This window comes from Neofelis nebulosa, chromosome 2, assembly GCF_028018385.1.
Source record: "Neofelis nebulosa isolate mNeoNeb1 chromosome 2, mNeoNeb1.pri, whole genome shotgun sequence".
NCBI classification, from domain to species: Eukaryota; Metazoa; Chordata; class Mammalia; order Carnivora; family Felidae; genus Neofelis; species Neofelis nebulosa.
The window spans coordinates 38748387-38775127 of record NC_080783.1 but is presented as its reverse complement, the minus strand read 5'-3'; the positions used below and the strand labels follow the sequence as shown (position 1 = coordinate 38775127).

Here is a 26741-nt window from a genome sequence, read left to right as displayed (position 1 = left end):
GGAGAACCAATGTGGATGTACAACTCATGCTGCCTGCAGTGCCATGAGTAATAAAATATGCTGCCTCAGACCCAGGGGTCTCATGTGTCTATTAGAATCTGTGAAACTGTAGTAGGATAGTGTGCGGCTTACAAGTCACACTTGTTAAGTGTGACTTAGAAGTCACATTCTTAACAGTTTTTTTTTAAAATTTTTTTAATGTTTATTTATTTTTGAGACAGAGAGAGCATGAACAGGGGAGGGTCAGAGAGAGAGGGAGACACAGAATCTGAAGCAGGCTCCAGTTTCTGAGCTGTCAGCACAGAGCCCGATGCGGGGCTCGAAGTCACAGACCGTGAGGTCATGACCTGAGCTGAAGTCGGACGCTTAACCGACTGAGCCACCCAGGCGCCCCTCTTAACAGTTCTTGACTACCCTAGTTCTGGGATAGGGGACAACAGGTCATGGCCCGGGAATGTGGGCCTCATCAAAGAGGAGCAGAGTCAGTGTTGAAAGGATGTCAGAGGACTATGTAGAGAATTACCATGGGCCCCGGAGAGCCTGGATCACTTGCAAAGGATTGAATTTCACTGGAAGAAACATGACATTTCTGCTGTTTACCTAGCAATGGTTCTCAGCCAAGAAAAAAATCACTTCCCAAGTAGGCTTTTAGAAATGTGTGTAGGGAAGTTTTGGTTGTCAAAATAATAGGGTAGGGGTGGGGAAATGACTGACATACAATGTCTGAGGACCAGGTGTGCTAAATGGTCATACAAATGGAGACTTGTCCTTCCCCAATGGCCAATGGCATCACCACCAAGAAACTCCAGTCAGTATGGAGTGTAGGCCATCCATCAACAGCTATCTCCCAATGTGAGTTTTCCAGCAGAAGGATGCATGCTCCTGCCTTGAGACTTTGCAGGCTCATAGTTAAAAGTCCGTGTGGATGCTCTTCCTTTTCAAGGCCCTGAAATTAATAAGTATTCCCTTTGTGGCAGTACTGACACCCAGAACAGGGCTGGTAAAAGGAAAGGAAAACCAGTCACTGCTACTTGAGTGGAACTAGAGGGTGGTACAACACTCCTTGCTACTCTACCCTTTATTTGAATACTTTATTTTTTATGAGGAATAGCTCATGGTCAGTAATTACTTATATCTTTTATTTTTACTTATTTTTTTAGTGAGTGAGACAAAGAGTGAATGTGAATAGGGGGGCAGTGGGAGAGGTATAGGGAGAGAGAGAGAACCTTCAGCAGGCTCCAAACCTAGCGCGCAGCCCAACACAGGGCTTGTTCTCACCACCCTGAGATCATGACCTGAGTCTAAATCAAGAGTTAGATGCTTAACTGACTGAGCCACCCAGGTGCCCCTAGTTCTATCTTTTAAATGGTTAAACACAGGGGCAGCTGGCTGGCTCAGTCAGTTAACCACCCAACTCTTGATTTGGGCTCAGGTCATAATCTCATGGTTCGTGAGATCAAGCCCCCCATTGGGTTCTGCTCTGACAGCACAGAACTTGCTTGGGATTCTCTCTCACACTCTCTCTCTGCCCCTCCTCTGCTCACGTTCTCTCTCTCTCAAAATAAAGACATAAACTTTAAAAAGTTTAAATGCTAAAAAAAACCCCATAATCTTGATATAAACTAGAAGCAGCTTCTATTACCATATAATAGCACAATAGCACACCTTCAGTTCGACACATATTAAACACTCGCTACATGTAGAGCATTGTGCTAGGTGCTGGAGAAATAAAAATCGCTTAGATATGATCTCTGCTCCCAAAGACCTCACAACCCTCCAGAGAAAAGACACACACACACACACACACACACACACACAACTAGTTAAAACAGGACAAATTAAACCAGATGAAGAAATCTATTTTTCCATAAGTATTTTATTATTGATATTCAGTATCAATCATCCACAAGAAAGCCACAGAAGACTATCGTGAAAGGTACAGGCTAATGTTCCTAGGATGCCAATGTTTTTGCATTCTAGTATAATGTTCGTTTTTCAAGAATCACAGAGAAAATGATGTGGCTCTCCATAATGATACAGGAAAAGCACCTATCCCAAATGAAAATATGAGAGTCAGAATATTTCATCCTAAGCTGGTAGAGAGAGGAGAAGGTCAGTGGTTGTAAAAAAGGGACCTGTTTCTACTCCACCTGTTTCCACTCGCCCTTCTTAAGAAGCTGTGTGTGCAGAAGAACCAGAGCCGAGTGCAGCTGGGATATTTGGTGTAACACAATGTCCACCTCTGAACGATGGCAGGGAACATCTCCTAAAGACTCTAGCAACTCCTAGAATCCCCAGTGCCTTTGCTTTCCATTTCAACTTAACTGTGGATATTTATCACTTCCTCTCCCTTGGTGTGAAACAAACATTGTGAGGTCTTTCAGTGGCATATGCTGAATGTGGGAATGCAGCTTCTTTTCAGGAAAAAGAGCAATTTTAAGCCCAAATCTCTATTATATATAATGAACGATACTAAAAATGAGCAGAGTCCCTTTCCAGTAAAAAATGTTTATTGATAGGGGCACCTGGGTGGCTCAGTCGGTTAAAGGTCTGACTTTGGTTCAGGTCATAGTCTCATGGTCTGTGGGGTCCGTGAGTTCGAGCCCCGAGTCGCGCTCCGTACTGACAGCTCAGAGCCTGGAGCCTGGAGTAGAAACAGGTCCCTTTTTTTACAACCAACTGACATTCTCCTCTCTCCACCAGCTTAGGCTGAAATATTCTGACTCTCATATTTTCATTTGGAATAGCTGCTTTTCCTGTATCATTATTCTGTGTCTCTCTCTCTCCTCCCCTCCCTCGCTCATACTCTGTATCTCTCTCCTTCAAAAATAAATAAACATTAAAAAAAATTTTTTTTTAATGTTTATTGATAAAAGGTAATAAGCACACAAGCTTGAAAGACAAGCTTAAAGGAAAGGTAATTTGAAAGATCATCATCTCTTTGGACTCTACAGTATTTTTGTAACTCTTAGAAATATGTCCAGTGCTCTACATTGATGTTTATGGTTTATAGAATGGAAAAAAGACTCCAAAAATATGCACATAAGTCACATATGTCCCAAAGCTTGACCCATTTATATGTAAATCTGGAAATGTAGAATAAAACCATGTTAAATTGACAAAAGTGGAGGGGAAAAAGGTTTAGCCATGACCATGATTGAATTTTTCTGATGAGAAGCTTGATCTGTAGTTTTAAAATAGCCAGACACCTGAAAGAACAAGAAAATGTTATCATGAAATAGAAAGTGAAGACTCTTCAAGCAACACAATGACCCAAAGAGCAACATATTTCAACAAAGACTCTTTTTGTTTTTCTTTTCTAATCAGAGATGTTAGGAAAGGAGCGCATGTAATTATGAAATATTCTCCTGGGGTGCCTGGGTGGCTCAGTCGGTTAAGCGTCTGACTTCGGCTCAGGTCATGATCTCACGGTCCGTGGGTTCAAGCCCCGCGTCGGGCTCTGTGCTGACAGCTCAGAGGCTGGAGCCTGTTTCGGATTCTGGGTCTCCCTCTCTCTGTGACCCTCCCCCGTTCATGCTCTGTCTCTCTCTGTCTCAAAAATAAATAAACGTTAAAAAAAAATGGAAATATCCTCCTAATAGAAGCTTAACTTCTCTCACAAAGTTGAAAAATTCCCATCACATTACAATACTACCAACTTGGTGTTTTTTCCGTTTCCTGCCCTTAAACATTACCTCAGTTCATGCTCACATGACACTATTTATTTGATATTTTCTCTGATAGTATCTGTGAGTTAGAGATCAGTGTCTGCAATTTATAAATGAAGAAACTAAGGCTCACAACCAGATTGCATGCAATTCTGTCTCATACTAAAGCAGATACTGTGATATTAATAACTATAGTTTACTTTATTTTACTTTATATAATATAATATATTATATATAATATATACATATTATATATAATATATTATATAATATAAATATAGTTTATTTAAAGTAAACTATAGTTTACTTTAGTGTTTAATAGCCTAGGGCCCAAGAGTGAATATTAGTCAAGGTAACCCTTCCATAATGTCTTCCTGTTCATTCTATTTCATTTTCTCATTGTAAGAGCTTTCAAGCACATATGCCACATAGTAAATTGCATCTTCCATTTAGAATAACAATCATTATTTTATTTTATTTTATTTATTTATTTATTTTTTTAATTTATTGTTGGGACAGAGAGAGACAGAGCATGAACGGGGGAGGGGCAGAGAGAGAGGGAGACACAGAATCGCAAACAGGCTCCAGGCTCCGAGCCATCAGCCCAGAGCCTGACGTGGGGCTCGAACTCATGGACCGCGAGATCGTGACCTGGCTGAAGTCGGACGCCTAACCGACTGCACCACCCAGGCGCCCCAACAATCATTATTTTAAAAAATCATCACATTTAAAGGAACTAATAATCAAAATGCTTTCCCATACACAATAAAGTACAGCAATAGTATGTATGTTCCTCACAATTTCATCCCTACCCATTGGAAGAATGGGAGTGGATTTTAATCATGATTCAGTTCCCTTTATTATTTAGCCAAACAAAAAGTTAATAGGCTAGAATCACATTGTGTTTTCTTGGAGTACACCATACCTGTTTGTTGTTTCTTTTTCCTAAATGGTAAATATTTATTTGATAGGAATGCTCAAGTAATAAGAATAGGGGCGCCTGGGGGGCTCAGTTGGTTAAGTGACCAACTCTTGATTTCGGCTCAGCTCATGATCTCACTGTCATGCTCCACACTGGGCGTGAACCTGCTTGAGGTCCTCTCTCTCTCACTCTCTCTCTCTGTCTCTTCTCCTTTCCTGCTTGCTTGCGCATGTGTGCTCTCTCTCTCTCACTCTCTCTCTCTCTCAAAAAAAAAAAGGAATAATAAAACACAAATTTTAAACATAAATAAATTTCTAATTTTTTTCCATGAGGAAAGTGCCATCTTTACAATATTTTACTTTTTTTTTCTTTAGGTGAGGAAGTTCAAACTCAAATATATGTTTATCACTTTTTTCCAAGAAGACAATTTTTTTAAACTTTTCTATTAAATCCAACTGCACAATTTGACATTTTTAAAGTTTATTTATTTATTTTGAGAGGGTAGGGGAGGGGCAGAGAGAGAGAGAGAGGGAGAGAGAGAAAATCTAAGCAGACAGCTCAGAGCTTGAATCCAGGCTCGATCTCATGAACTGTGAGATCAAGACCTGAGCCAAAATCAAGAGTTAGATGTTTTTAACCAACTGAGACACCCAGATGCCCCACCTTATTTCTTTGTATATGATTTCTACATAACTAGCTATATGACCTGGTATTCAAAAAAGATAGGTAAAAGTGTGTGATATTCCATTATATTTACTAATCCTATTAAGAGTGATAATTCTAGGGGCACCTGGAAGGTTCAGTTCATACAGCAGGTGACTTTTACCTCGGGGTTGTGAGTTAAACCCCATGTTGGACATACAGACTACTTTAAATTTAAAAAAAAAGAGTGATCATTCTATTTTAATATATCTCTTCCCAGAAAACTATGCTTATAAAATTATAAACTTTCATTTCTTTTTAAGACCAGACAGCGAAATACATGAACCAACCCCATGTTGGACATACAGACTACTTTAAATTTAAACCCCATGTTGGACATACAGACTACTTTAAATTTAAAAAAAAAGAGTGATCATTCTATTTTAATATATCTCTTCCCAGAAAACTATGCTTATAAAATTATAAACTTTCATTTCTTTTTAAGACCAGACAGCGAAATACATGAACCAAATCCAAATATTAACGGTGATGAGTATCATCAGAACTGAGCACATATTTCTATGAGGAAATAAAATCATTTTTTCAAATAAATACTTTCAAAATCTCTTTATGACTGAGTTGTTATAATTGGACAGATCCTGGGAATAAAGGGATAACTTACCTGTGTTCAGAGGAAACATTCAGCCTTTGACGTAATTAGGAAAGGAGTTTTTCTGCTCTTCATAATCTGCAAATGCAGAAGCAAGAAGTTCTGATTGGAAAGAGAGGGGTCTGGGATTCTCATTCATGGAGAAAGTGTTCGGAAATCTCCCAAGATCAAGACCTCTTCCCTTAAGATATGCCTGAAGGGTTCTGAAAAACTGAAGAGAGAAAGAAAGTGTTCAATGCGGTATGTAAATTAAATATAAAAAATACTCAGAGATGGATATTTTCCCCCTCTTTTTTCCTCCGTGAATTGACTTTAGGGCTAATCTAGGAGGCAGGAGGTAGAAAATCCAGAAATACAAGTACAAACTTTGGCTACTTCTCCTACTTCCCCTCCACTGTCCTTTACCCTGCCTTGTTTTTGTTTTTGTTTTTGTTTAATTTTTTTAAATGTTTCTATGTATTTTTGAGACAGAGAGAGACAGAGCATGAGCAGGGGAGGGGCAGAGAGAGAGGGAGACACAGAATCCGAAGCAGGCTCCAGTCCCTGAGCTGTCAGCACAGACCCCGACGCGGGGCTCGAACTCACGGAGTGTGAGATCATGACCTGAGCTGAAGTTGGACGCTCAACTGACTGAGCCACCCAGGTGCCCCTACCCTGCCTTGTTTTTGACATTTCAACCCTAAACAAGATAATTCAACATTCTTGGTGGAGATTGAGAGAGGAACATCAATTATTTAATAGCATCACGGTCAGAGGGTCCTTTGTAAACCATCTCTGAACCACTTAGGTCGGAGATTAAATGGAACTTTACAGTGGTCAAGCTCTGGGCCTCCTCTCTGAAGGTGAGATCCTGGCCATTGCCTTCTGCACCAATTCTTTCAGGCATGCATTTTTCAAAAAGCTTTCCTTTATAAAATGGATACATAGAAGCTTGCAAAGGGCTGCTTGGTTGTTTTAACCCTATACTGTCATATTTCACATTATTTTCTTTAGGGAAACTAGTTTTTGAAATAGTAATGCCAGCATGTTTATTGTTTTGGCATATTTTCAAAAGAGAATTTTCACTGATGTTTTGAATTCTATTTCCTAGATAGATTTATCTTGAAAATAATGCTTGGGGAGCACCTGGCTGACTCAGTTGGTAGAGCGTGCAACTCTTGGTCTCAGGGATGTGGTACTGAGCCCCACATTGGGTGTAGAGATTACTTAACAATAAATCTTAAAAAAAAAATAAAGAAAAGAATGCTTGGTAAATTGAAAAGAATGCAGGTCAACTTTCAGTTTTTGTAATTGAGCTTTACACGTGTTGGTCATATGAGAATTGATTTTATTATCAGTTCAGTCTGAGCTATGCAAAAATCAATTCCCCACGATACTCTTGATTTTGTATATGTATGAGAAATACAGGCAGGCTATAAAGTCAATGTGTATGTACGATCATTTACAAATGTAAGGTGTCATGTGTACATAAAATCATTTCTATATATAAATTTGCTTCTCCTTACAGGACAGATATAAATTGGGCAGAAGAACAATAGGATACCAGCTACTAGGCTAGCAAAGCCCTTGACCAGATTTCTCGGCAGGAATTGCCTTGGCACTTGGTAGTGTCCTCACCACTGTGCTCCAACAGAGTGCAGTGTGCATAAATCCAGAGAAGTGTCAATTTCACCCTGCAGCCCAGCATGCCCCAGGGTATGCTCTTACCAGCTCTCTGTTCCGGGGATTGTTGAGCGGCTTCCATTTCTCTTCGTTTCTCACTGTGTCTCCAGGCACAAGCCCAAGTAGCACCAGGACAACACACAGCAGCAGGAGTGCTTTGGGCATGGTGGAACGAAGCTGAGTGGAAGGCAGGATCGGGAGATATCAATGGTCTGAGAGAAAAGAGGGAAAGAAAAGAAGAAGGAGGAGTTGGAGGGGTAGGAGGAAGGTGAAGGAAGAGGGAGGAGGAGAGAAGGGAGGGCAAAAGTAAAAAGAGAAAGAGGAAACATTTTTAAAGAGAGACAGGGAGGAAAAAATAGTATATTGGTGCACCTGAATTTTGCAGCCCTCTTTTTCCCCATGTTTATTTGCAAATGAAGACCCCCAAATCCAGTTTATTAGCTTAAAGGAGTCTATGATGATAACATTATACAGTGATGAGCAAACCAATTATGAATACAACCCAGAAAGTCTGAGTACGCTTTTTCATCTTCGAAAAAAATGCACTTTGTTGTCTCCAAAGAAAGTGCAAGTCTTGGGGGCGCCTGGGTGGCGCAGTCGGTTAAGCGTCCGACTTCAGCCAGGTCACGATCTCACGGTCCGTGAGTTCGAGCCCCGCGTCAGGCTCTGGGCTGATGGCTCGGAGCCTGGAGCCTGTTTCCGATTCTGTGTCTCCCTCTCTCTCTGCCCCTCCCCCGTTCATGCTCTGTCTCTCTCTGTCCCAAAAATAAATTAAAAACGTTGAAAAAAAAATTAAAAAAAAAAAAAGTGCAAGTCTTAAAAAAAAAAAAAGCATACATATGTATTAAGATAGCAGTCTCAATAAACAAAGGAGGAGGAGGAGGAGGAGGAGGAGGAGGAGGAGGAGGAGGAGGAAGAGGAGGGGAAAAAAGAAAAGATATACCAAAAACTGAGAAATGCACCTTATATACACATCTGAGACAGACTCACACCACATCAGCATAAGTATGGATTGTCTCTGACTCCAAAATGTGAAATGGAAATGAAATACACAGAAAGGGCTAATAAAGCTTACCAGGAGTTTGGCTTTGCTGGTCCTGGTTGGCTACCCTGCTTACAATCTGCAAGGCCATTTATGGCTACTTATAACCAATGGACCGGATGCAGGTGGGAGTCAATGACGTGAGCAGGGGAAGTTGAAAAATAATGATTCCATTTTCATCCAAGGCACCAAACACCCCTGAGAATCATATCTTCAAGTTTCTTCAGGGGTGACAGTGAACTTATTTGTCTTATAAATACAGGAGCCTCTCCTCCAACCACTGACCATTTTATGTGGATTTTATAAAACACGCAAGGCACTTGTACACAACAAAGTGGATTTTTACTTTTTCATTCTTAAGAGAAGGGTATACACAGCAGCTGGCAATATGATGATGATTACCCACCTAATAGAATGCTCTTTTGGAGGTATCAGCTTTTCAAATTAACATCATTTTTTGAACAGGAAATCCTATTGCAAGAGATAAAACTGTTCTTTGTGATCTATGCCTTATATTTCTTCTGAGAATCTCAAAAAGCTTTACAAGTTTTAAATAGCGGCATGGTTTATCATAAAAAAAAACCTTCAAAATAGAGCAAAAAGATAGCATGTATTTCTTGGAAAAAAATTGCTATACATATCGCATCTCCTTGCTGCATAAATTCCATCCTTAGAAAATGGTAGGGTCGAGAAATTGGACATGAGTTGTGAAGTTGCTTTGGTTGCAATAATTCAGAACAATTGAGGACAAGGTCTTTGTGAGAAGGCTAGTAACATGGACTGAAATTTAGAATACCTGGCCATGGTCTGTCTTGCTATATCGATCCTGGGCAAGTCACTAATGACCTTCATTTATTCATTCCTTTGTTAATTAATTCAACAAACTTAAAAAAATTTTTAATGTTTATTTATTTTGAGAGAGAGAGAAAGAGACACAGCACAAGCAGGGGAGGGGCAGAGACAGAGGGAGACACAGAATCTGAAACAGGCTCCAGGCTCTGAGCTGTCAGCACAGAGCCCGACACGGGCCTCAAACCCATGAACTGTGAGATCACGACCTGAGCCAAAGTTGGATGCTTAACTGGCTGAGCCTCTCAGGTGCCCCAATTCAACAAACTTATTGAGTGCCTACTATGTGCCAGGCACTCTAATAGGCCTTTTTTTTAATGTAATGACCTTATGTATTTAAAAAATTTTTAATTAAGGTATAGTTGACATACAACATTATATTAGTTGCAGGTGTATCACATAATGATTTGACAATTACATTATGAAAAGCTTACCACGATGAGTGTGGTCACCATTTGTTCAAGTAGGCTTTGAGGATCAAATGGTAAGAATAATAAATATTGGCTCTGCCTTTATTAAACTAATACATTAGAGGGCAAGACAGATTAATCAAATCATTAAACAACAAAATGCATAAATACGAATGATGATAATACCTATGAAGAGAAACTGGGTGCTGTGAGACTGTAGCAGAGGGGGATATGATTCAGTTTCAGGGGTCAGGGAAGGCTTCTGTGAAGAAGTGACCTTACATCTAGTAGGTGAGTAGGAGTTACCTAGGCAACCTAGCAAGGACAGAAGGACTAGAGCTTCAAACAAGACTCTGGCTGAAAGCAACGTGGCACATCGGAGCAACTGAAGATAAATTACAATGCCAGAAAGAGAGGGGGGACTGTGCTGTGAGATGGGGTTGGAAAGGTAGTCAGATCATGATCTTTCTGCCACAAGCAATGCTGATTGAAAGGTTTTAAGTATCCAAACAGCTTGCTCAGATTTGCAGTTTTAAAAGATTTTTCTGCTTGCAGTGAGGGCAGATAGAGCTAGAAAAGAGGCATGTGAGAGAACAGTTGGGTGCCTATTGCAGTAATCCAGGCAGGAAGATGTTAAATTGGATTAGGATGGCATCACAGATATAGAGATGTGGCTGGATCTGAGAGATATTTTAGAAGGTACTGGCAATGTCCTGAATACTATGGAAGGCAGAACTCAGGGGAAGAGAATTTCAAGAACAATCAGGATTGTATAGCTGAATGGATTACAGGGTCATTCACTGAGATATCGAACATTGGCATAGAGGGACAAAGATCATGAGTTCCATTTGGGACATGTTGTGTTTGAGGAGACTTTAAGATCTCCAAGGGGTGGAGGGACACCTTGGGTGGCTCAGTCAGTTAAGCATCTGGCTCTTTTTTGTGTGTGTGTGAGAGAGAAAGAGAGTATGTGTGCACATGCAGACAAGTGCGAGCTAGGGAGGGGAGAGGTAGAGGGAGAGAGAGAATCTCAGGCAGGCGGCACACCCAGCTCAGAGTCCAGGGAGGTGCTCGATCTCATGACCATGACATCATGACCTGAACCAAAATCAAGAGTCACTGGCTTAATTAACAGATTTAGCCATCTAGGAGCCCCAAGTGTCCGACTCCTGATCTCAGCTCAGGTCTTTTTTTTTTTCTTTCTTTAAATTTTATTTGAAAGTATATTTTGCACTATTTTGTTTTAAATTTTATTTTTTATTTTTTTAAATTTACATCCAAATTAGTTAGCATATAGTGCAACGATGATTTCAGGAGTAGATTCCTTAGTGACCCTTACCCATTTAGCCCATCTCTCCTTCCACAACCCTTCCAGTAACCCTCTGTTTGTTCTCCATATTTATGAGTCTCTATGTTTTGTCCCCCTCCCTGTTTTTATATTATTTTTATTTCCCTTCCCTTATGTTCATCTGTTTTGTCTCCTAAAGTCCTCATATGAGTGAAGTCATATGACATTTGTCTTTCTCTGCCTAATTTCACTTAGCATAATACCCTCCAGTTCCATCCACGTAGTTGCAAATGGCAAGATTTCATTCTTTTTGGTTGCCGAGTAATACCCCATTGTATACATATACCACATCTTCTTTATCCATTCATCCATCGATGGACGTTTGGGCTCTTTCCATACTTTGGCTATTGTTGATAGTGCTGCTATAAACATGGGGGTACATGTGTCCCTTCGAAACAGCACACCTGTATCCCTTGGATAAATGCCTACTAGTGCAATTGCTGGGTCCTAGGGGCGTTCTATTTTTAGTTCTTTGAGGAAACTCCATACTGTTTTCCAGAGTGGCTGCACCAGCTTGCATTCCCACGAACAATGCAAAAGAGATCCTCTTTCTCCGCATCCTTGCCAACATCTGTTGTTGCCTGAGTTGTTAATGTTAGCCATTCTGACAGGCATAAGGTGGTATCTCATTGTGGTTTTGATTTGTATTTCCCTGATGATGAGTGAAGTTGAGCATGTTTTCATGTGTCAGTTGACTATCTGGATGTCTTCCTTGGAGAAGTGTCTATTCGTGTCTTTTACCCATTTCTTCACTGGATTATTTGCTTTTGGGTGTTGAGTTTGATAAGTTCTTTATAGATTTTGGATACTAACCCTTTATCTGATATGTCGTTTGCAAATATCTTCTCCCATTCTGTCAGTTGCCTTTTAGTTTTGCTGATTGTTTCCTTCGCTGTGCAGAAGCTTTTTACTTTGATGAGGTCCCAGTAGTTCATTTTTGCTTTTGTTTCCCTTGCCTCCAGAGATGTGTTGAGTAAGAAGTTGCTGCGGCCAAGATCAAAGAGGTTTTTGCCTGCTTTCTCCTCGAGGATTTTGATGGTTTCCTGTCTTACATTGAGGTCTTTCATCCATTTTGAGTTTATTTTTGTGTATGGTGTAAGAAAGTGGTCCAAGTTCATTCTTCTGCATGTCGCTGTCCAGTTTTCCCAGCATCACTTGCTGAAGAGACTGTCTTTATTCCATTGGATATTCTTTCCTGTTTTGTCCAAGATTAGTTGGCCATACGTTTGTGGGTCCATTTCTGGGTTCTCTATTCTGTTCCATTGATCTGAGTGTCTGTCCTTGTGCCAGTGCCATACTGTCTTGATGATTACAGCTTTGTAGTATAGCTTGAAGTCTGGGATTGTGATGTCTCCTGCTTTGGTTTTCTTTTTCAAGATTGCTTTGGCTAGCCAGGGTCTTTTGGTTCCATACAAATTTTAGGATTATTTGTTCTAGCTCTGTGAAGAATGCTGGTGTTACTTTGATAGGGATTGCATTGAATATGTAGATTGTTTTGGATAGTATCAACATTTTAACAATATTTGTTCTTCCTACCCAGGAGCATGGAATCTTTTTCCATTTTTTTGTGTCTTCTTCAATTTCTTTCAAGGATGCGGAGAAAGAGGATCTCTTTTGCATTGTTCGTGGGAATGCAAGCTGGTGCAGCCACTCTGGAAAACAGTATGGAGTTTCCTCAAAGAACTAAAAATAGAACGCCCCTAGGACCCAGCAATTGCACTAGTAGGCATTTATCCAAGGGATACAGGTGTGCTGTTTCGAAGGGACACATGTACCCCCATGTTTATAGCAGCACTATCAACAATAGCCAAAGTATGGAAAGAGCCCAAACGTCCATCGATGGATGAATGGATAAAGAAGATGTGGTATATGTATACAATGGGGTATTACTCGGCAACCAAAAAGAATGAAATCTTGCCATTTGCAACTACGTGGATGGAACTGGAGGGTATTATGCTAAGTGAAATTAGGCAGAGAAAGACAAATGTCATATGACTTCACTCATATGAGGACTTTAGGAGACAAAACAGATGAACATAAGGGAAGGGAAATAAAAATAATATAAAAACAGGGAGGGGGACAAAACATAGAGACTCATAAATATGGAGAACAAATTGAGGGTTGGTGGAGGGGTTGTGGGAGGGGGGATGGGCTAAATGGGTAAGGGTCACTAAGGAATCTACTCCTGAAATCATCGTTGCACTATATGTTAACTAATTTGGATGTAAATTAAAAAAAAAAAAAGAAAAGAAAAGAAAAAAAAGAGCCCATCAAAAAAACCCTAGTGTTTTAAATTCTTCTAATTATTAATTTTAAATTTGTTTTATTTTTATAGCTATTGAAAGTTTATTTACTTTGAGAGAGAGCATGGGCAGGGAAGGGGCAGAGAGAGAGGGAGAGAGAGAATCCCAAGGAGACTCGGGGCTGTTGGCGCTGAGCCTGATGGGGGGCTCAATCTCATGAAGCATGTCATCATGACCTGAGCTGAAATCAAGAGTTGGATGCTTAACCGACTGAGCCACCCAGGTGCCCCTAAATCTCTGCTTTAAGAGCAGAATGTATTATTGATTAAGCTAATGATGACATTTTCTCCAGAATGTATTAGCATAGCACTAAGTAGATATTTTGCAAGTATTTGTTCAATGAATTCAGTTGGGAGAGGAGAAAAAACCCTGGGTAGTTTAAAGAAGAAAAAAGACCTTCCTCTGTTTGTAACATGTTACTGCTGTTTTTACTTCTTCTTCTTCCTTTTTTTTTTTTTTTCTTCCAATAAGCTATTTATTTATTTTGAGAGAGAAAGAGAGAGTTAGAGAGAGGGAGGTTAGGTTCCCAAACTATTAGTTTCAGGTCTAAATGATCCCATTTGGACTCGTCAATAAACGGGGCATTTATAAAAGTTGGCAGTTGGAATATTCTAGGCAAAAGACTCTTCCACACCCAGAGGCATCTGAATGCAGACCTTTACTGGCATTTCTCTATCAGAAATTGAGGAGAAAATAGCGTACTCAGCACAGGGCTACACACATAAAAGAAATCCAATAAACATGTGCTGAATAAATTGTAAACTTAGATTATAAATTCAACGTGACGGGAAGGGTAAGGAAAGGATGCTAAACAAAGAGGATATTGCAGGAGGCACGGGAGGTTTTAAGATGATCTGTGTTGGACTATACAACCCTTTCAAGTCCTTCTGGTCTCTGATAGGTAGAAAAAGACAGAGCTGACATAGCTCTTTAGCTGTATAATGAACAGGGACAAGAATTTAATCTCCTTTTTCTTTTCCCCACTCTGAATCAGGGAAAGGGAAAATTATTGTCTATTGACTGCTTCCTCACTAATGATGAGAACTTCAAAGATAGTGAAAAGGTTGCTCATGTGATTAATAGAGTAAACCAGGCAGCTTCTGCTCATAGCAATCTTGACTATTTTTTCTGGCAGTGGGCAGATTTCAGTTTGAAGGAAGACCAAAGAGAAGAGGGGAGAAGAAGCACAGGCCTCTTGCCAGACACAGAACAGAAGCGAAGAAGCGTGCTCGGAGCCACGGTGCCCATGCTGTATGGGACAAGAAAGCCTCACCTCTCATCCTGGAGGCCTGTGAGATGTTTCCAGATCCTGTGAGACCTTGGAGAGGTGTGGGAAGGCCCAGAAACCAATTAATTTGGACTCCTTCCCTCCTCCATTCAGATAGGGGTGACAAAATTAGTTTTAAAAAATCCGTGACATTCTCCACACTCCAACACCTCCACAATACGATTAACCCTTTGTCTCGTTCTGGCATTAGTGACGTTGTATAAAATATCTCTGATTCTATCAAGTTGACCTTCAGAATTCTCTAGTCATTCACCATGCAGATATCTCTTTAATTCTTTGCTATCCTCTGCTTTGTTTTTAAATGCTTTTAGAATGTCAAAGGGGTGGGGTGTCTGGGTGTCTCAGTCAGTTAAGCATCTGACTTCAGCTCAGGTCACGATCTCGCAGTTGGTGAGTTTGAGCCCTGTGTCAGCCTCTCTGCTGACAGCTCAGAGCCTGGAGCCTGCTTCAGATTCTGTGTCTCCCTCTCTCTCTGCCCCTCCCCTGCTTGCACTCTGCTTGTCTCTCTCTTTCTCAAAGATTAAAAAAAAATGTTAAATGCATATGTTTAAGAAGAAAAAAAATCTTCCTCTGTTTGAAATAAGTTACAGTTGTTTTTACTTCCTTTTTTTTTTTTTTTTTTTAAGTTTATTTATTTTGAGAGAGCGCAAGAGCACAGGTATGTCAGCGCAGAGCCCAGCTCGGGGCTCAAACTTGCAAACAATGAGATATGACCTGAGCTGAAATCAAGAGCCAGACGCTTAACGAACAGCCACCTAGGCACCCCTGCTTTTATCTCTGAAAGACCTGAGTATGAGCCAATTCTAGGAGCCTGGATCAATAAAGGAAGGGGACAAAGGCCAAGTGGGGTGGCAATCCTTCCTTAAGAGCATTGCTCTTGCTGCCTGGCCTCAGGAACTCTGCTTTCATCAGGTGTTTCTTGTCACCTGCTGGGGCTTCAGCAGCAGCCTTCCCTTCTGCCATGGTCCCTCCTCTGGCCATCTTCCTCCCTGGCACCAGCCTTCCTGAGAAACAAATGCTAGTCACAAAGGGCCAGCCAGCACATACTTTTCAATCCTACCCTAAGTTCAAGCTACTTCTCCTTTAAGATGAAGGAATGGAGGCAACAAAAGGTAAAAATCATGATAATGATGCTTGATCTGAAGCCAACTTGGAGAAACAGCAGGAAAGCAGATATCTAGATTCACACAGTGCCTGTGATATAAACCAAATTCTCTCAATCTGGATTTCCCTGTCATTCCACGCCAGTATCTCCAAGGTCATAATAAAGGAGTAAAGGAATTTTCCTAAAATATAGAAAGCTGAACAATTCCTTAGGACTTTACAAATAGCTTTTCTGTAGTCAGTCTGCTTTTGCAGCAGAGAGTCTGAAGTTGCTGGCAGTATCTTTGGCTTTGCAACTGACCCTGGAGCAGAGGCAACAGAAAAACAAGGTCACACTGATAAGTAAAAGCTTACAAGATCACAGCCGCCTTTAGTGGCTTCTTGATGCTCATAAGATAAACTCTAAGCTTTTGACCATTATGCAAAGGCCCTCAATATATCCCAATCCTACCATTCCAGCCATGTGATCTTTCCAGGGAACATCATCCATGCTTCTATTTCAGTGCCTTTGAACTTGGCTTTTGGTTCTGCTTGGAATGCCTTCTCTAACCCTTGCATACCCTCAGAACTTATCCCTGACCTTCAAGATTCACCTCAAATGTTACTTCTTCTCAGAAAAAGAAACCACTTAGTCACTTCAACAGCTCTTACTTTGTTGAATTAGAATGACTAGATTTGCTTCCACATGTTTTACTGTTCCCAAGGCTAAGCTCCTTGAAGGAGGCACCAAGTCTTTTTTATCATAGCTTCTTCAGTCTTTATCACTGGCATAATGCCTGATATACAGTAGGCAAACATATCACAGATATTTATGGAATTAATAATTCTTTAGGTAAAACTGAAGCTTAGCTTATTATAATGTTCTTTTGAAATTTAAGCTTTGTTACATTTCTATTTGTATTGTTAATCTAAAGTGTATAACTTGTCATATTTTAATGAAAAGAGAAGAGATAACTATAGCTGACCAATAGATATTTATTGATTTGACTTGAATATTCAAAGGACCAGTAAAGTATAACTTAATATTCAACCTACCTGTTGCAAAAAAAAAAAAAAAAAGGAAATATTGTTCTGGAGTTGAGACCACAATCCAAGGATGCATGCAACCACCAGAAGCTCAAAGAAGAAAGTAACTGATTCTTCCCTACAGTCTCCAGAGGAAGACTCCTCTGGAGGTGGAGGGCCTCCTCCAGGGCCTCCAGAGGTGTGGCCCTGTCCACACCTTGATTTTGGTTCACTGATACTGATTTCAGACTTCTTGCCTCCAGAACTGTGACAGCATAAATTTTTGTTGTTTTAGGCTACCTACGTCTAGCAGTCTGTGGCAGTAGCCACGGGAAAACTAATACAAGAGGTGTTAGGATGTCGGGCCAATCATGAAGGAGGAAGACCCAATAACTCACTATAACTGTGTTAGCTTCTCCTGAATACATTGAACATGGACAGACATAGAAGTTGGATCTAAATTCTTTATTCCCTTTTGAGAAAGGTGGAGCTTCTTGTCATCCAATTCACAATACAAAATAGATTTGGATTGAAAGGTCTATCAGGAACCTGAGTTTTATGTGAATAAAACTAGATGTTGTGGGTTGTTTGTTTGTTTTTTTTTGATACAGAAGGAATGAAAATAAGGATCCATCTTAGACCATTAAATTAGATAAGACCCTATCCATGAGTCACATGATTTTGTAATGGACCACATATTTTAACCCATTAATAAAATTAGGTAAGTATTTGGAAGAAAAGCCATTCTTAAAATATTACCTAAATTTCCAGGCATATATTTCACATGATAAAGAGAGTAGTTTCAGAGAAGGGAAAAATAGAGGACAATTTAGATGAGCATATCTTTGGATGTTTTGGGGCATAATGGGCAAATGATTCTCTTCTTGGTGCTATTCATCAATTGTGAGCTCTGAAATAGAACCAGTGAACTGTTGTTCTATTTTTTAAAAATCAACAAACTCTCTTCCCTCCAAAAAAAACCCCAAACAGCTCCCCACCCCCCAAATGTTTAGTTCCTAGTATTCTGGGAGCTTTTTATTAGTACTCTAGATGCATAAGATATCATCCAGTTATTTTAAGCAAAATTGAATAGCAAAACTTTTCCTCCTCCCTTCAAACGTGCATTCATTGGGTAAGTCTGGCCCTGAGATAATCTACCCGAAATCTTGGCATCAGAGATGATTTCACCTTAATCCTCCCACAATAATGTGCTCCCAAGTGGCAGTGAGGACATTCTAAGTTTCTGCTAAAATATTTCCTGATGACTTTAAAAAAAATTCCACTTGTAAAAATTGGGTTATTTGAGGTTCTATGATAGAGTTACATAAGTATTTTACATATTCTGAGAACAATCCCATTATCAGAAGTATGTTTCTCTGTCTGTGGTTTGCCTGTATATTTTCTTTCTTTTTCTGCTTCTTTTTTAAAGTTTATTTTTATTTATTTTGAGAGAGAGATAGAGAGCGAGCAGGGAGGGAGAGAGAGAGAGGGAGACACAATCCTAAGCAGGCTCCACACTGTCAGCACAGAGCCTGATACGGGGTTCGAACTCACCAACCGTGAGACCATGACCCAAGCTGAAATCAAGAGTCAGACACTTAACTGACTGAATCATCCAGGTGGTTCAGTATATTTTCTTAATGATATCTTTTGATGAGAAGACTTTAATTGTGATGAAGTATAATTTGCCAAATTTTAAATCATGTTGCTTTCTTTACTGTCTAAGCACCTTTGCTTTCTATCATGTCACAAACTATTCTTATATTTTCTTCTAGAAGCTTTTGAGTTTAGTTTTTACATTTATATTTATGATTCACCTCAGATTACTTTTGTGTGTGATGTGAGGAAGGATCCACGTTTATTTTTTCCTCCCAGGTAACTGTCCATTTATTCTAGCACTATATGTTGAAAAGACTCTTTCCCCCCATTAGTGTTTTGGCACCTTCGCCAAAATCAATTGACAATAAAAATGTTCTGTTCCACTGTTGTATTTATCCTCTCCCGGACACCAAACTGCCTTGATTTGTGTAGATTTACAGTAAGTCTTGAAATCAAGTAGTGTGATTCTCTTTTAAAATTGTGGTGACTATTCAAAATTGTTTTTCCTTATAAATTTTAGAATCAGCTTGTAGATTAAAAAAAAAAAAAGCCTGCTGGTATTTTGATTGAGAATGCATTTAATCTACATATCATTTTGGAGGAAAATGACATCTTAAAAATAGCGAGTCTTCCAATCATTGAATACTATATTTCTCTTTATATTAGTGTTTTAAATTTTTCTCTAAGCAATATTTTGTAGCTGTTGGTGTAGAGGTCTCATACATATTTTAATTTATTCCTCTGTATCTTATTTTTGCGATATATAAATGGCATTTTATTAAAATTATTTTATAATTGCTTGATCCTTTTTTTTTTTTAAGATTTTATTTTTTTTAAGTAATCTCTACACCCAACATGGGGCTTGAACTCACAACTCTGAGATCAAGAGTCACATGCTCTATTGACTGAGCCAGCCAGGTATCCCCAATGCTTTTAATGTATACAAAATTTTTTTTTTTGTATGTTGATTGACCTTGTATTCTGTGGTCTTGCTATATTAAATTATTAGTCTTAGTAGTCCATTTGTACATTCCTGAGAACTTTTTATATATTGCTGGATTTGATTTGCTAGCATTTTTTTGAGGATGCTCACATCCATGTTAAAAAGGAATGCTGGTCGGTAATTTCTGTGCCATGCTTTGCTTTTAGGCTACAGTTGCCTCATAAAATGATTTGGAAAGTGGCATCTTCTCTTTCACTTTCTGCAAGAGCTGTACAACATTGGTGTTACTCAAAGTTCAATAGAATTGAAAGTTCAATATAATTTACCACTGAAATAATCTAGTCCTGGAGTATTCTTTGTGGGAAGTTTTAATTTCTTTAGTCAGGCTTATTAATATGCAACTTACATATTATTCTTAATAAACAGTTCCCTGAATTTTAACAAATGCTTATAGTTATGTAACCATCATCACAATCAAGATTTAGAACATCTCCCTCACTTCCTCAAATTCCCTCAAGCCCTTTTGGAGTCCCTGTAAGTTTTAATTTCTTTAGTCAGGCTTATTAATATGCAACTTACATATTATTCTTAATGAACAGTTCCCTGAATTTTAACAAACGCTTATAGTTTTGTAACCATCATCACAATCAAGATTTAGAACATCTCCCTCACTTCCTCAAATTCCCTCAAGCCCTTTTGGAGTCCCTGTAACCACTCATCTTCTTTGTTTGTAGTTTTCCTTTTTACTGACTGTCATAAAAGTAGAATCATCCAGTATGGGATCTTTCACTTACCATAATGTGTTTGACATTCGTCAATATTATTTCATGTATCAGCTGTTCACTTTCCCATTTTTGGGGGGGGGTGAAGTAATGGTCTATTTTAATGGGTGTGCCACAATCTTTCTACCCATGTCCCAGGTGACAGATAACCTTGCTTGCTTCCCGTCTGGGGAAATTATTAACAAAGATGGTATAAATATCTACATATAGGTCTTCATATGGACATAGGTTTTCATTTCTTTTGAGCAAATATAGGAATGGTATTTCTGGTTCATATGGTAAATGCATGTTTAACTTTATCAGAAATTGCCAAACTTTGTACAAAATGACATAACATTTTGCATTCCCACCAGCAGTGCGTGCATAAGAATTCTAGCTATTTCAAATCCTCACTAGCACTTGGTATTGCCAGTTTTTGAAACTTTCTATTTTAGGTATTGTAGTTATCATTTGCATTTACTCCATGACTATGTTGAGCATCTTTTCTTTCTTTAATTTTTATTTTTTATTTTATGTATTTTTTTTAGAGAGGGGGGACAGGCAGAGGGAGAGAGAGAGACTCTTAGGCAAGCTCCACACCCAGTGCAAAGCCTGACATGGAGCTAGATCCCACAAATCTTGAGATTATGACCTGAGCCAAAATCAAGAGTTGGACAATTAACCGAATGAGCCACCCAGGTGCCCCATCTTTTCATGTGCTTACTTTGCCATCCATATATCTTCTCTGTGAGATCTACTTACGTATTTTGCTAATTTTACAAGACCAATGCTCTGACCCCTGAGCGATGCAGTCTTGTATTTTGTTAATTATAAATTGGTTTATTTTCTTATTGCTATACTTTGAGAGTTCCTTATATATTTTGGATGCGAGTTGTTTATCAGGTATGTGTTTGTTTTCTTCGCACTTGTGAATTATCTTCTCATTTTCTTAACATGATATTTTGAAGAACAGAAGTTGTTATTTTTGGTGAAGTACTATTTATCAAGTTTTTCTTAATGCTTTGGGCTTTTAAAATATTTTTAAATTTCTATTTTAACTTCTCCACTAGCATCTTAGCTGTACCTATTTGGATTATTATTTTAGTGGTTGCTTTTGGGATTAAAATGTATAATCTTACACATATGGATAGCCACAGATAATAATCCATTAGAATTAGCTAGGGTAATTGATAAAAGAAAAACTGTTTTCAATTATTTTTATTTTTTTAAAACTAAATTTATTTTTTTTAAGTTTTTATTTAAATCCCACTTAATAAACAGTGTTGTATGTTTCAGGTGTACAATATAGTGATTCATCACTTCCATACAACACTCAGTGATCATCACAAGGCCACTCCTTAATCCCCATCACCTATTTCACCCATCTCCCCACCCAATTCTCCTCTGGTAACTGTCAGTTTTTTTCCAGTTAAGAGTCTGTTTTGTGGTTTGCCTCTCGCGCTCTCTTTGTCCCTTTTGCTCGTTTGTTTTGTTTCTTAAATTCCACATAAGCAAAAAGACAGTATTTGCCTTTCTCTGGCTGACTTACTTCACATAGCATAATGCACTCTAGCTCCAAACATGTTGCAAATGGCAAGATTTCATTTTTTCATGGCTGAGTAATATTCCATTGTGTATATATACCTAAATAAATTACTCAGAAATAAGTTTAAAAAATAACTTCTGAGTTTTTCTAAATATATTAATCTACTAGTGAATATAATATTTAGACCATAATTATTTTTATTATATTAAACGCCAACATATACAAAGGTAAAGAGAATAGAATAATGCAAACCCATGTTACTTATCACTCAGCTTCAACACTTATCAACACATAGGCAATTTGTTATGAACATAATTGTTTTTTATTAAATTAGGTTTTTGAGGTATCTTGGGTCATTGTTACTATTATTAAAAAACATTGAGCAGGGGTGCCTGGGTGGCTCAGCTGGTTAAGCGACCGACTTTGGCTCAGGTTAGGGTTAGGGTTAGGGTTAGGGTTAGGGTTAGGGTTAGGGTTAGCATGATCTAACAGTCCGTAAATTCAAGCCCCACATCAGGCTCTGTGCTGACAGCGCAGAGCCTGGAGCCTGCTTCAGATTCTGTGTCTCCCTCTCTCTCTGCCCCTCCCCCACTCATGCTCTGTCTCTCTCTGTCTCAGAAATAAACATTAAAAAAAAACTTAAAAAAATATTGAGCAAATTTCCACGATGTGAAATATGCATTGCTAAGTGTGGGAATACAAAGAGGTGGCATATGGAACGAGATAAAATTCCTGCCTTCTAGGATCAGACAATCTACTTGGAGAAATACTATGGTGTGGTAGAAAGGGTTTCCCCTTTTCCACCAAATTTAGCATGCTCAAAACTGAGCTCTGCCATTCCCTGGCAAATTATCTCATCACTCTGCACCTCAATTTCCTCATTCGTTTAGTAATCTTACTTTGCAGCTGTCATAAAAATTAGAAATGATACATATAAAGTTGGGAGCACAGCACCTGACATGTAGACATGTCAAATAAATGTCACTATCAAGAGCTGCACAGAAAAAGCACACAACACCTAATGTGATGACTCTCACAGGGTATGGAACTATGACAGTAAGAGCTGGAAGTAGGGACAAGTAGATTAGTTCTGACTGTAGCAGTTGATGATTTTTGTGAAGAAAAATTTGACAACAGAGTTGTGGGAAGGTATAAAATTTTTTTAGTGTTTATTTTTGAGAGAGAGCATGAGCAGGGGAGGGGCAGAGAGAGAGGGAGACACAGAATCCAAAGCAGGCTCCAGGCTCTGTAGCACAGAGCCTGAACTGACATGGGGCTTGAACTCATGAATTGCAAAATCATGACCTGAGCCAAAGTCTGGCACTTAACTGACTGAGCCACCCAGGGGCCCCGTGGGAAGGAAGTTCTTAAGCAAAGGCAGAAATGTAGCAAAAGGCAGCAGATACTTAAAGAAGATACAGTAGCCCACTTTGCTTGTGTGGCAGATCCTACTTGTTGCTTCCTTTTATCCCTTTTGCTACGGACTGAATTGTGTTCCCCCGAAATTCATATGTTGAATCCCTAATCTCCAATACGCCAGCACATTGATTTTGGACTTTCCAGCCTCCATAACTTGTTTTAGGCACCCAGTCTGTGGTATTCAGTCATCGTAGCCAAACAGACTAACACATCTTTCTTCTTAGACGTATTTGTTTGGGGAGGCAACATAGCCAACTTAAAACTTGTTTCCAGTCTCCCTTGTATTCCTTAGTGGCCATGTGATATCATTCTGGCCAGTGAGCTGTAGACAGAAGTCTCTGAGGTGGAAAAGGGATGAGAGAGAGAGAATCTTTTATAAATAAAAGCAGAGCTCCTTTTGTTCTTTTCCCCTCCTTCCTCTTCAAATGGAAATATCATGTAGCCACCATTTTGTTAAGAAAGCCACACATTAAGGATGGAGAACTGATGGGCTACAAGGAGCTTTAGCTCTTGATGACTTCAGGGAGACTTATCCTCAACTTTCTACTTGAAGCAACTGTTTGTCAGATTTTCTGTTTCTTGCAAACTAATCCTAACTCAAACAGTTTGTGTGGGGAGGAGATGGGTGTCTGGAAAATGGTAGAAGGACTGGAAATGTAGATTGGTCAAGCGGTCAAAAGAAGGAGTTTGTACTGTATCTTAAAGAACATAGCGGGAAGAATAAAAGGTTTTACACAAGAGTGATAATACTAATTTGCTGTTTAATAAAAGATGAATGGCAAAATAACATGCAGGTTAGAAGTAAAGTGTGTGAGACAAGGAGAGAGATCATTTATGAACCTGCTGTAAAATGTGGAATGCTGGTAATGACAGTCGGAATGACAGTGGGAGCCACAAAGGAGTGTACCAATATAAGGGTGACCCTAAAGTGGTGGATTGATTAGGCTTAGTAACTGATTGCACGTGGTAAGCAACGGAGAAATTATTGCACATAGTAAACAAGAAATCAAAATAAGTGGGTTTTCAATTTGTGTAAATTGGGAAGATTTAACAGAAATTTGGAAACTAAAGAGTTGCTAATTAGGGAGGGAAAGAAGTTGTAAGGCTAAATTTCAACAGTGAGTTGAAACGGATTTGTTTAGTTTAGAGAAGCTAGAGATTGGAGAACTAGGAAGAAATCACTGATCATTTCTCTAGCACTCATTAGGTGTCAGGTGCATTTGCCTATTATCTCACTTAGTCCTCATGCCAGGTTTGTAAAATATTACTAGCCATAATTTAGGGATGAGTATTTAGTCTCAGGGAGGCTAAATATACTGCCATTGACTCAGAGATAACTTAGATATGGAGTTGAGGGGAAAGTGTCTGACTTGGTGAATCATCCATCAAAAAAATAATGTCAGACTCACAGAGTTAGAGGAAATCTCTAAGGAAAAGTATAGGAAGAGTAACAAAGAAGGCTGGGGGAGGCACTTGGGTGGCTCAAGCAGTTCAGTGTCCGATTCTTGGTTTTGGCTTAGGTCATGATCTTAACAGGTGTGAGATTGAGCCCAGAATCAGGTTCCACAGTGGGCACGAAGCCTGCTTGGGATTCTCTCTCTCCCTCTCTCTCTGACCCCTCCCCTTCACTTGTGCTCTCTTTCTCTCAAAATAAATCAGTAAACTTAAAAAAAGAAAAAAAGGCTGGGGTAAGATCATTGGAAACTTTTGTCTCCAAGGCAAGAGGAATCACTAGTAAGGTCAGGAAAGATTCTGAGAGTAGGAAGTGAGGATTAATACGCAATGCACGTCTTCAGTGTAAAGAACTCTATTTCTTAGATAGACAATCTGCTTTGAATTCTATGATGGGTAAATGTTTTCCTCTGATACTAGATCCTTTCCTGTAATGTGGGGATAATCATCTTCCTTCTAAGGGAATGAAATGAGAAGCTAAATGTGAATGTGTCTGGCATGGATTCTGGTACAACAGGTACTCAATGAGTATCTGCTAAAAGGATAAATTATAGGTGACAAAGCAGTCTGTAACAAACCCCACAATACAGTGTGGAATGTTTTTAGTAAAAAAAAAATCACTTATTTCCTTTAATTTTCCTATAATTTCTTCTCTTTTAAAGTTCAATTACATCATATATTTCTGATTAAGGATTCCAGTTAGTTGTATTCTGGCACCTGAAGAACTTACTGCCTTATAGTCTCACTGGGACAATGGGCTTCTTTCTTTAAAAAGTTAATTTAAAACTGTATGGTACTGGAACAAGATGAAGAAAGAACAAAATGGCAATTCAAAAAATCCACTCTCTACTCCCTCCCTTGTAGTTATGGTACCTAAGATCTTGTAGATAATGAAAATTAAGATAGGCCGCTGGCTGGCAGCATCTTACATTTTAATTGTTAGTGGTTCTTCGCATCATGTGAGTCTGGCAAGGTCCCAGGTTAAACGTAACACAAAGAGAAGCTTGCCTACCACATCTAATTCGTTGCTAACCCCTAAAAAGTCCACCACTTTATGATCATCCTACACTGGTGCACTCTCCTTTCTGGCTACTACCCCAGTTTAGACCACTATTAGTAGCATTCCAGAAGTTTTTAACTTTAATATTTTTTATTATGTAATTTCTACGTCCAACGTGGGGCTTCAGCTCACGACCCCAATATCAAGAGCCGTATGCTCTACCCACTGAGCCAGCCAGGTGCCCCATTAGCATTCCAAATTTTATAGTGGCCTCATAAACGATCTCCCTCTCCTTGCCTCATCCATTTCCCTTCTATCCTGCATACTATATTTACCATGAATCTTTTTTTTAAAATAAAGATTCTTATAAGCTTCAGTATTAGAAGACCTCCTCAATGCTGGCTCCACCAGTTTCCTTCCTGCCTACTGTACCCAACAGAGCACCACTGGAGGATTATATGTCATGACACTTAAGTTGTCCTACTCAATTCATCTGGACATTAAGTGTGCCTAAAAGTAATGCCAGGAGTGAGTGAGGCATTATTTCCATACCCCGCTAAGACTATTAAGGCAACAATGCTTCATGAATATTTCCATATTTCAACATAATTTGGCTTCCTGAGCAAAAGAAACAGACACGCTATAAAGATAATGTCTCCTTTTCCCAGAAATATCTACTCTTCAGTGCTCCATTTCTCCTTGCCTCCTGTTTGGTATAGCCACATGTTTACATTTTACGGGGAGATAAAACCTGAAGCAATTTGTTTACATTCCAGAATTGTAAAACATTTGGAAGCAAAGACTTTTCTTCTCTCAGGAGGGGAAAGGAGGCAGTGTGTAGCTTATATAAACTTCCAGATTCCTAATTTCAGGGTTCATCTCCCTGGTTCAAAACAAAACAAAACAAAAAACAAAACAAAACAAAAAAACCCTTTTGCACGTACAGCATTAACCTGGCTCTCCTCACATTGCCCTGAAGGAGAAAGAATGGGGCAAGGGGAACCAATGTGTATACTGCTTTAAGTAAGAATAGTCTGTTCCTGATCCAGAAATCTCATTTTTGCTTTCATGAGAACATAAATATAGATATTAAAACTTACCAAAGACA

At 39.1% G+C, this 26741-nt stretch overlaps 2 protein-coding genes across 2 annotated transcripts in view; both read right to left on the bottom strand.

The window, feature by feature from the left end:
• Positions 1 to 1856: 1856 nt before the first annotated feature.
• Positions 1857 to 8129, bottom strand: C2H2orf66 (chromosome 2 C2orf66 homolog). Its single transcript, XM_058710457.1, has 3 exons — positions 7610 to 8129; positions 5915 to 6113; positions 1857 to 3209 (listed from the first exon to the last, which is right to left on the bottom strand). The coding sequence occupies exons 1-2, from the start codon at positions 7727 to 7729 to the stop codon at positions 5934 to 5936; spliced, it is 300 nt and encodes a 99-aa protein (XP_058566440.1). The 5' UTR covers positions 7730 to 8129; the 3' UTR covers positions 1857 to 3209; positions 5915 to 5933.
• A 4730-nt stretch (positions 8130 to 12859) lies between these two features.
• PGAP1 (post-GPI attachment to proteins inositol deacylase 1) overlaps positions 12860 to 26741 on the bottom strand; it is a 105375-nt gene continuing 91493 nt past the window's right edge. Inside the window, exon 27 of the mRNA XM_058710437.1 lies at positions 12860 to 20403. Coding sequence (XP_058566420.1) covers positions 20361 to 20403 — 43 coding nt within the window. The 3' untranslated portion in view covers positions 12860 to 20360. The remainder of the gene's footprint in view (positions 20404 to 26741) is intronic.